Raw genomic sequence first — 11,702 nt, forward strand, 5'->3', positions numbered from 1 at the left:
CTATTTACATGATAATTCCAGTCCCTTATTATTCTCCTTTATCCCTTTCCCTTCTCTTACACCGACCTCGCCCTTCAGGCAAAGCTACCAATGAAAGAAAAAGAAGTAAAGATGGGTAAATCGAGAAAACGGGAATTACGCCAGTGGAATGTCCCCATTCCTTTAAACGTTGGTGTGACAGACGGAGAGAGGTGGACCCACAGGTCGAGCATTTATGTCACGCTCTGGGGAAAAAATACTTCCGGAGGATGAGCTTGTGTTTAAGGAAACGTTTAAGGGGTTAGATTATCTGTAAAGATGGTGGACCCGATCAACGTCTGGGTCAGGAGCGAGGAAAAGGAAAAACGGGGAGAAACATAAGCGAATGGAATGAGCCCACTGCTTATCTTGTGTCCATCTTGGTATCTTTTGCAAAATGGTGGGGTTTCTCTTCTCGTCCAGCTGGTGGCGCTGTGCTGAGTGGGTGGATCTGCTGTCTCTGTTCACCCAATCATTCAATGCCTCTGAATTTGAGCTCCGTCTTCACCTGTACCAATAAATTACGCTGTTGGCTCTTGCACTCAAACCTGTGTAAGAAAGAAACACACACTGATCAAAGGACTGAGCTCAACACAGGAGACACGGAGAAACTCACAGGTTTGCTGACGAAAAGTGCAGGCGTGTAAATTTAGATGTGTGAAGAGAAGCAAAGACACTGAACACACGCCAGCTTCCACCCGTGTTCATTCATACGTCATGATTTATAGATATCTGGAAGCTGTGACACACCTGTGTTACTGCAGACTGAGCTAAAGGCCCTGGTCCCAGGTAATCACACTCTTCTCCTGACTCTAAGGGGCAACATGGCTCAGGCAGTAAGAGCAGTCGTCTGGCAGTCGGAGGGTTGCCTGTTCGTTCCATCCTGCCCGGGCTGTGTCGAAGTGTCCCTGAGCAAGACACCTAACCCCCAAATGCTCCTGACGAGCTGGTCAGTGCCTTGCATGGCAGCCAATCACCATTGGTGTGTGAGTGTGAGTGTGTGTATGACTGGGTGAATGAGAAGCATCAATTGTACGGCGCTTTGGATAAAGGCACTATATAAATGCCAACCATCTACCATTGACTCTGGGGGATGATGTCACCCTCTGCAGCACTCCTACGCCTCTTTGAGCTCTGCTGCTATAGTATTACCGCCATCCGGGACGGTGTGCAAAGCATCCTGGGAAACCCTCATCCGTATGTGTCAGGGTTGGGATGTAGTACCGGTCGGGACCACCAGGGGTTTATTATCTTCACCTGGCCCTCAGGTGACTATCTCTGACTATCGGTCGACGCTTTGGTGTTACTGTTCGCCCTGACACCAAGCCGGTATGCACGCGGTAAGACTCTGTGCTGAATTGAGTCAGGTATCGTGCAGGTTCGGGTTTTCTGTCTCATTTAAAAAGAAAAAGAAAAGGGCAAGGAAGACGCTCAGCTGGTTGGTGCTGTGTGCACGGCTGACGCCTTCCGAAAGGTTCTTTGCTTTGTTTCATTTCATTTTCAGCTCGTGTGAGCTTTCGGGTTAGGGACGTTGTCCCCGGTACATGTATTTTGGTTTGTGTTTTTCCTGAGCTGCGACTCAAGGTTCTTCGTTTTCGTGCCTAGTGTTTAATACTAGGTTGTCATTTTATTTTGTCCCCGGTCTGTGGTTACAGTGCTCGTTTTCAGCACTCATTTTTGTTGGGTTGTTCGCCCTGGTTTTTAAGGGCCGTTTTATTTTCCTGTGGCCGTTTTGTGGGCTGTTCCTTTTATTTTGGCCGGAGTTATCTCTAAGGCATTTTCTGTTTCCTCAGTCTTCCGGGGTTTTGTGGCGAACACGTTCGCGTGTTCACTTATAAGGGATACCCTTAGTCGCTCTTGGCTCTCCGCCAGTCCCCGACCTTATAGTATGTTGTTATATATGGATATAAAGTGTGTGTGTATGTGTGTGTGTATGCATGTGTGTGTCGCATTCACATGAGTGTGGTTAATGATTGAAAATAAACCAGTAACATCTCACATAAACACAGGTGCAGACATCAGGAAACACGTGTCCGTGACAGGGAGGGAACGTAACAGATTTTACGTTGTTACGTTCCCGAACTTCCCTTTATTATGTTGAAGGTGAGTTACTGGTGAGAAGCCGGGTGAGAAAGACACCCGAGGGATGATCACATATCCACGTATTCATATTTGTGCCCCCCCAAAAAAACTGAAGACACACTAAAACCCATCCATCCATCCATCCATCCATCATCCATCATCTTAACCCGCCTATCCTGAACTGGACTGTGGGAGGAAACCGGAGTACCCAGAGGAAACCCATGCAGACACGGGGAGACACAGGGAGAACATGCAAACTCCACACAGAGAGGCCCTGGCCAACGGAGATTCGAACCCAGGACCTCCTTGCTGTGAGGCGGCAGTGCTACCCACTGCACCATCCGTGCCGCCACACACTAAAACCTGTAAATAAAAAAATGTAAAATCCTTACAAGTTTCTTGCATGGGGGATGTCATTGAGGACGACTCTGTCTGCAGCTCCATGGGTTGCAGCCACAGTAAAAATCAGCTTCTGCTCAAAGGCTCTTTGCAGCAGCTTCACCACCTCATGACCATACAACCACTTATCATTGGATATGTATTGCTGTTTGGGTAACCAGGACTGTGTTTGGAGTCCAGTAAAGGGATTCCCTGGGTTGGGATGGGCCTCCTGGACACAGTGAGACACAGGGAAAAGGGGAAAGGTATGGAAATTGATTTTTTTCTGTATGAACATACACATGCGTATATTTTCAGTTTTCAATTCAATGCAATTATTTGTCTGCCAGTTCTTACAGAGACACTGTCACAAAGAAAGACAGTTTGGATTTTTTTTCTTTTTGAAACAAACTGATGAAATAGAATTCATGATGCTGCTGCACGATTTTATATTTTTCCAAACCACAGGACTGCAGAATTATTGAGTTATGCAGAGCTCTTGAATAAACATCAATTTCTTACCGTCTGTATTCCACTGGGAATATTGTATGTAATACAGTGCCATTCTGTTCCAAAAAAGTCTTTCAGATGTTCCACTGTCATCTGTCCCTCTGGCTGGTCTCCCACTCCCACCTTGAGTTCTTTGAGACACACCGGACACTGACGACCCAGAGAGGATACGGTTTCCTTCAGGCAGCTTACACAGAAGGCATGAGAACACATCAGCCTCAGCTTATTCTGAAAGGGCTCCAAGCAGTGGGCACAGGTCTCCACTTCATGTGTCTCAGTAAAGCAGCCATGAATGCCCACTGCTCTGCCTGCCCTGGAGATCTTAGACATTTCCCCCTTGCAGACGTCCTCCAGTCGCTCTTTCAGCTCAGAGACACATTTCCTCACAGCCTCAAAAGAGACGTGTGGACTGACAGTGATGCTGGGTAAGTCTCCAGGTCCAGGAGGGGCACAGAGAGACTTAGAGCTCTAATGAGAGAGAGAGAGAGAGAGAGAGAGAGAGATGGTAACTGAATGTATGTCTGGACAAGACTAACTACAAGAAAAGAGGACAACAGAAAGTGATCATGTCCACAGTGTGGGTCAGAAATTCCAGTCAGAAGAGGAATCAGGAGCAGCTCCATTGGACAACTCTGTCAGAGAGCCAGTGATGTTACCTGGAGGAAATGGATGTGATCCTCTGTGTGTGAAAGCAGCTCCAGCTCAGCGTCTCTCCTCCTCAGCTCAGCAATCTCCTGCTCCAGTCGCTCCAGGAGTCCTTCAGCCCGACTCACTTCAGCCGTCTCCTGATCTCTGATCAGCTCTTTCACCTCAGAGCACCTTCTCTCAATGGAGCGGATCATCTCAGTAAAGATCCTCTCACTGTCCTCCACTGCTGCCTGTGCAGAGCGCTGTTAGGAGACACACAGAGAGGGCTTTTTTAACTAGGCCTTTCACTCAGCTCTTACTGGGACCCCAGACAGCCTGTTCCCCACAGTGTGGCTCAGTGGGATTGAGCCCCACAGGGCTGGAAAGTGGCCCAACACTGGGCTCCTCACTGGCTGACTGGAGGAGAGCCCTGACTGAGCCCTGAAATGGCTCTTCCAGCAGCCAGCTGTTGTCTTCTCCTCTGGTCAGTACCCACCTTGAGTGACTTCACAGCCTGCCTCAGATCCCGCAGCTCCTTCTCTCTCTCCTGGATTCTCTGCTGGAATTTACTCTGTGTCGCCCCCAGCTGCTTCTGTGGACATACATCAATCATTCCACAATATCATGACTCTAGTCTGTACTACTGTCATCATTAAGAGATATTTTTGACAAAGTATTTTTCTTGTCTTCTTAATTACACTTGAAAATATTTTTCATGGCATATTTGCATTTTCAAACATGTCATTGTAAAACCCCACACTAACCCAATGACGGAAGGGGTTTGCGTGCTTGTCCTTCTGGTGTTCCTGGAAGAATATTAGTAGGGTTAAATAGGAATGACCGCTATGCGGTCTAGATCAGCTAATGAATAAACTACATTACAAAGACAGTAGTACCACTCTGCCTTCCGCTCTTTTCTGGTCTGGGCTAACCAAGAATCTCCACAGTAGGGTCAATACATCTACCTTCGTTATCTGACTCCATTTAAGACATAATTTAGAAATTTGGGTTTGAAACATACGCAAACTTCGGGAGTGATTACACTCGACTCGTACCTGTGCCACCATTACTCAATATATGCTCCCGGGATTAGCATTTATTGCTGAAATCTCAGTTCGGCGGTTTAGCTAACACAATACATGCACTACACTGACATGATAGTTGTGAGCCCAGGTCGGCGTGCATTAAATGGGCTCCTTAGAGCTAATTTGACAGGAATCAGCGTCGTAACGCCCATGGGTTCCCTTCGCACCAAATTACAAGAGCCATGCACCACCAATCCCTTCATGGGCCGAACTTCATGGCCTCTCAGCTTAGAACTACCACGAATAATACAAAGCCACTGATCAGTCGGTCTCTGGTCTATATCATTCCCCTGATTATTCAGTTGTAATTTAGGCTGAAAAGGTACAAGATGAAGAGTCATGGAGATCACGCAAGTTACAAACAAAATAGTTTAGGTAGGTTATTAGCTTTAGAATTCCAATAGTCAATTACAGAATACACAAATTAAGAATAGAGTAAATCATCATGCCTAGCCTGCGTTGGCTACACACAAACAAAGAGTAGAACATGCAGAGTGTGGGAAGCCGATTACGGTTTCCCTGATACATACATACACACGACATGTTGTGTGGGAAGTCGAATACGATCTTCCGTTGCTATACATACATAGAATGTGCTGTGTGGGAAGTCGAATACGATCTTCCTGATACTTACATATACGTACAATTTGCTGTGTGGGAAGTCGAATATGATCTTCTGCTGCTACACATACATACATACATACACAAGACATGTTGTGTGGGAAGTCGAATACGATCTTCCCAGATTGGTCTGTCTCCCTTGCTTTTACGCCAAATCATACGTTTGAAACCAGGCGGCAGTGCCATAAATCAACCTGGAGGGGTGGTCAAATCTGGAATTTAGACCCCCACCCTTGGGGGTTGTTAAGTAGGGAAAATGAGATGATTCCCAGAGAGGACATGTCGGTTTTCCCTTGAGTTACAGAAACTAAGGTTTATTAAACTCATCCGATTCCTTGATTTTACCGGATCACATCTATACCAAACAGATTACCCTTATGTTTTATTATGTTGCAGTTATCGTGAAACTTCCCTCCTGATTATCCATTTTACATGCATTCCCTGTTACCATTACATAAGACTTAATGCAATAATACAAGGATCACATGGACAATGTTTTCAAGGTTTTATCGGGTCTATTTACTATCTCAATAGCAGTTTTGAATATTTAATCTAGGAGAGCAGTCACCGGTGTAATAACAGCAGTGCCCAAATGGGGGCACTGTGAGAGTGTCCTGAGCCTTTCCCAAAGGTGGTGGGTTACAGGCGCCTTCTCTTCCCATGACCCCTGTGACCTTTCAACTAAAACACAGCCACAGTCCATCTTCCCCTTATCTCCTTCGGCGCCGATGGCCCGAACCTCCCCAAAGGTAGTCCAAAAGGTTACAAGACATTCTATTACATTACATCATTGGCATTTGGCCGATGCTCTTATCCAGAGTGATGTACAGTTGATTAGACTAAGCAGGAGACAATCCTCCCCTGGAGCAATGCAGGGTTAAGGGCCTTTCTCAAGGGCCCAATGGCTGTGCGGATTTTATTGTGGCTACACCGGGATTAGAACCACCGATTTGCGGGTCCCAGTCATTTACCTTAACCACTATGCTACAGGCCGCCCCATCATATCTATGAATGATGTAGTTGGGAGTTTTCATGATAACTGCATTATGCTGTAAATATGTTATAATGGCTATTCCGTTTCAAAATTATAGCCACTGCCCCAGCAATAGAAGAGATTGTTTTAACGCACCTTTGTTGTAGATCCAGGCTCCATGCTCATGTTCATTGTTTGAAAATAATAAACCAAACAAATAAATCCTACCAAAACGTTGTAGGCCAGCACTATGAACAAACAATGTCAGGTGTATGTGTGTGTGTGTGTGTGAAAGAGAGAAAATAGATGATAGATGTAAGATTATAGAAGATTAGGACATAAACTGTAGATTAGATGTGATGAGATGAGATGTGGTGGTTAAAAAACTGTGTTTGCTCTCAACTAAAGCTAGGACTCAATCCCTCCTCAAACATTTCTCACTTCCCTTTGTTAACGTGTACCACACCCCATTCCTATGGGTGTGGCCAAGATTGCCAATCAGTGGCCATCTGTCAATCAAAATCAGTAAATCAGAACTATAACAAAAAATATGGGAAGTCTTGAAATTATAATGATTATTCTTTAAATATAAACAAAAAAGGCTATTTGGCTCCTACATATGTATTTGTACCTCTCATGGTAATATACCTTTTGGATAAACCTGATTTGGGTGAATGAAAGGAAAGGAGACAAAACCCCAGATTGCTTGGTTTCTTCTCCTTATCTCCAAAATCTAGGCCTTAGTTCTTGACCCTAAAAACGGGTCACCCATCTAGAATTTACAGCCACCAGTGAGACCTTAGTCAGGGAGCTAAAACAAATGGCTTCTTTTGCCCAGTTTGGCTTCAACATAGACAGCTTTTGCCCAGTTTCCCCTCGGCTCCTGGATGGTTATGATATCAAAGGTAGACTGTTACAAAAACTAGACCATTACACCAGTCACACTGAACCAATCAGAATAACACCAAACATTACTATATTCTGACCTGGGATTATCATGAAACATCTTTATGCCATCTCCAGTATTCCTGTGCTCCTCCAGGAATCCTTCTCTAGCTCTGCCCCACAGGCATGTGTGCCAAAAGGTGGGGGCTAACAATGCATGCTCCGGGAGGGGGAAGTCAGCAAGCTGACCAGCGCATGACACCAAATGTTACTTATTACTGGCTTACATCATTGTCCATCCATCCATCATCTTAACCCGCTTATCCTGAACAGGGTCGCAGGGGGGCTGGAGCCTATCCCAGCATACATTGGGCGAAAGGCAGGAATACACCCTGGACAGGTCGCCAGTCCATCACAGGGCTCACACACCATTCACACACACATTCATACCCACGGGCAATTTAGACTCACATGTCATTGTGTCCCATTCAAAATAAACAATCAGTGATCACATTATTATGTATTAATTATAATTATATACTTGGTTTTCTGCTGTTGCAGCCCATCAGCTTCACGGTTTGACACGTGTTTAGAGATGCTCTTTGGCATACCACTGTTGTAACATTTGAGTCACCTTCCCATCTGCTTCAGCCAGCCTGCCTCTGTCTTTAACACTCCATGTTTTTAACCATGGAAATGCCTTTCAATGGTGCCTTTTCCCCCCCGCACCATTCTCTACAAACTCTAGAAACTGTTGTATGTGAAAATCCCAGGAGATCAGCGGTTTTGGAGATACTCAAACCACCCAGTCTGGCACCAACAATCATTCCACAGTCCAAGTCACTTTTCCAGCCAATGCCAATGTTTGATCTGAAGAAACTCTTTATCATGTCTGGATTCTATTATGCATTGAGTTGCAGCCACATGATTGGCTGATTAAATCATAAGCAGGTCTACCTAATAAAGTGGTCATTGAGGCCTAACAACCACAGCAGTGAAGGTTGAGCCACTGGCAGGTCCACTGCATCAGCTTCTATTCATAGAATCAAACTTTGGAGCTTGTATTGTCAAAAACAAAAGATAACCTGGCAACCTTTTCTACCAGAGTGGCTAAGCAGCTCTGTTGACTATTGCAGCCAAGCATTATCTATAGACAGCATAACAGCAATATCTCTGCATATTAGTTTATTATTGTAATACTTTGGCTCTTTAAATGGCCTATTATATATATATTTTTAATCCATTACACCACACGCATGTACTTATTTTACAGGATGTATCACAAACTACATCTTTGAATTTTGAACTGCCTCTACCAGTACCCCGGTGACAAATTCCAGGCAACAACAGCCAGTCCAAGAACAGGGAGACCATCTCAAATAAAAGGCAGCCCAAGAGAAGCTCTGACACATTGGCTGAAATGGCTGAAAGACCAATAAGTAATTGCGAGGGTGATTTTCTCAATTGATTCTTAATTGACAATGTGTGTTAAACAGAGACAATCACGTGATTAATAATAACACCTTTTATTTTTCATCTTTATTACAATTAGACCACTTTCTGAATTAAGTGCTGACTATGAGTCTCTCTCTCTCTCTCTCTCTCTCTCTCTCTCTCTCTCTGAGAGAGTGAACGTGTTAACTTCTAAGCCACGTGTGCTGTTCTAACAATGCAGTTCTAATACGTCACTTCAGCTACAAGGCTCAGTTCACTTCCTGTCTTATTTGCTTTATCAGTGTATATTTGTCATTTCAAACTTACTGTATGGATTAGACTCAAAGCTAAGTGTCTCCCAGTGTTACTGTTGAAGCAAGACGATCTTACCTGTTTCTCTGCTCTTGCTGTTGCAACTGAGACTGTTTCGTGGCCTCTGTGATCCTCTATTGTACACATATAACAGATAAACTGCTCATCTGTACGACAGTAAATCTCCAGAACTTTGTCATGATGAGAGCAGATCTTCTCCTGCAGGTTTCCAGTGGCTTTGACCAGTTTGTGCTTTTGAAAGGCAGGAAATTCATAGTGAGGCTGGATGTGAGTTTCACAGTAAGAGGCCAGACACACCAGACAGGACCTGACGGCTTTGTGCTTTCTCCCAGTGCAGACATCACACGCCACGTCTCCAGGTCCAGCGTAACAGTGAGCAGGAGGAGCAGCTTGGAGTCCTGTCTTCTTCAGTTTCTCCACCACTTCAGCCAGCATGGCATTTCTTCTTAAAACAGGCCTTGGGGTGAAGGTCTCTCTGCACTGGGGACAGCTGTAGACACCAGTATGATCATCCTGATCCCAGCAGCCCTTAATACAGCCCATACAGTAACTGTGTCCACAGGGAATAGTTACCGGATTCTTCAGTAGATCCAGACAGATCGAACAGCTGAACTGGTCCTGATCCAGAAGACCTGCAGCCTGTGCCATTTTACAGCTCAAAGTGAGATTAGTTGTAGTTCAGAATGTGGTTTAGTTTCCCTAAATCTGTGTGAATAAGAACAATAGCTATATCCTGGTTCTGAGCAGACCCGCCTAAATACTGCCTTCTGCTATCTCAGTGCTCACACAAACAGAGACAGAGTTAAGGTTTGTTTCTCTGAAATAGGCAGAGTGAAGTTTCGTTTCCTCTGAAATTGCGTGACAGACAGTGGAAGGGACTCCGTGGCTCTCCCCACAGCTGCAGGAGGAGTGGTGTTGGACTGAGGCCAGCTTCAAATCAGAAGATCTTTTATTTCCAATCTTATTTCCAGTGTATTTTTAACTAATATTATTCAGCAAAGTGTAGCTGCACCTCCTGCTCACTGTTACACTGGACGTGGCGTGTGACGTCCGCAAAGTGAGAAAGTGCAAAGTCGTCAAGTCCTGCCTGGTGTGTCTGGCCTCTTAATTAAGCTTCACCACCACAACGAGGTGACAGGCCCCAGCGGGTTGTACGCTTGGTTTAAAATGCCCTTTAAACAAGGAAATACCCCGAAATACCCCCCCCCCCCCCACCTTTCACAGTGAATAGATCTGACATCTTTATTTAAAGATGAGCATGGGTTGGGAGTTGGGGGTTGGAATTTGGGGTTGGGGGTGGAAAATGAAGGCATTATTCTCTGCTGCTTGGTTAGGGTTGAAGAGGGGCCAGTGGTTGGGTTGGGTTGGGGGGTGGGAGCACACACAGGGACCAATGCCCTCTACTACCGTATGGTGTATGTGTGTGTGTGTGTGTGTGTGTGTGTGTGTGTGTGTGTGTGTGCACGTGTGAGAGAATGTGTGTGCGCCTGTACATGTGTATATGCATGGGGGCGGCCTGTAGTGTAGTGATTAAGGTGAAAGACTGGGACACACAAGGTTGGTGGTTCTAATCCCGGTGTAGCCACAATAAGATCTGCACAGCCGTTGGGCCCTTGAGCAAGGCCCCTAACCCTGCATTGCTCCAGGGGAGGATTGTCTCCTCTGATGAATTGTCACCCGTGTTTCTTTTTTAACCGGCCAGTGGACCTGGGAATGCAGACCAGCGACTGAGTGGTGCCGGCCACACATCTATCATGGATGGAGGGTTTTCCCCTCTCTTTAAACGTTAACATGCTATGTCGCTCTGGATAAGTCTGCCAAAATGCCAATAATGTAAATCTAACGTAACAAACGCAGTGACCCCTGACGCCCTTTGAAATTGACATTCCTCCATGTGGACTTCACAGAGTTTTTTTATTTTCTTACCACTGTTTGAGGGTTTTTCCTCCTTGCTAGGGAGTGGTTTACCTCGTGTATCTGGGAGCTGCTTCACCCTTCTTCTCCTCCCTTCTGTTTCTCTGTGAAGCGTCTCTGTGACAGTCCTCTGTGAAAGGCGCTATACAAGTGAAATTGAACTGAACTGAGTTTAAAGACTTCCCAAGCAAATGTGCCAACACCTGAATAAAGGAATTTAAACATCCACACAAAATAGGCAATGGCTAAATCATATGTTGATTAACAGCATGCAATTACTCTGACCTGTTCGTACACACTTTATATTTTTCGTGTATCGCTGCTGTTTAATATAGGAAAATATATAATGTGCCTAAATACAGCTGAACAGCCACACGGAATAGCCCCTACACATAGTCCACACGGAAAAGCTCCTACATATAGTCCACACAGAATAGCTCCTACACATAGTCCACAAGGAATAGTTCATACGCATAGCCCATACGGAATAGTTCATATACTTCAATAGTACATAGCCACTTCTTCATCTTGCAATGAAGCACATACGTGTACATATACACTCAGTGATCACTGTATTGGGTAGACCTGTACACCAGGGAGAAATGTGATTTAAGTGACTTTGACCATGGAATGACTGTTGGTCACAAGGTGGTTTGAGTATCTCAGAAACTGCTAATCTCCTGGGATAATCCGCGTATTTTGTATCACTACGGTTTCAGTCGTTTTAGAGATCTATCTGTATCCTGAAATAAAAGGAAACAACCATAGTAAACGGTTCTAACTGCTGATTCACAAAACCTATCGCTAAATTTAAATATGCGGATAAAAAAAAAACAACACAG

General features: G+C 45.0%; 1 protein-coding gene across 1 annotated transcript in view; it reads right to left on the reverse strand.

Annotated features, from left to right (window-relative positions):
- The window catches only part of LOC133126798 (E3 ubiquitin/ISG15 ligase TRIM25-like), a 45,057-nt gene extending 35,320 nt beyond the window's left edge, over positions 1–9,737 (reverse strand). Inside the window, exons 1-5 of the mRNA XM_061239185.1 lie at positions 9,004–9,737; positions 4,112–4,207; positions 3,645–3,878; positions 3,001–3,456; positions 2,493–2,710 (exon numbers count right to left, since the gene is read on the reverse strand). Of these exons, the coding sequence (XP_061095169.1) occupies positions 2,493–2,710; positions 3,001–3,456; positions 3,645–3,878; positions 4,112–4,207; positions 9,004–9,594 (1,595 nt within the window). The 5' untranslated portion in view covers positions 9,595–9,737. The remainder of the gene's footprint in view (positions 1–2,492; positions 2,711–3,000; positions 3,457–3,644; positions 3,879–4,111; positions 4,208–9,003) is intronic.
- Between the last annotated feature and the right edge of the window lie 1,965 nt (positions 9,738–11,702).

The sequence above is a fragment of the Conger conger genome, chromosome 4 (genome assembly GCF_963514075.1).
Source record: "Conger conger chromosome 4, fConCon1.1, whole genome shotgun sequence".
Classification (NCBI taxonomy): Eukaryota; Metazoa; Chordata; class Actinopteri; order Anguilliformes; family Congridae; genus Conger; species Conger conger.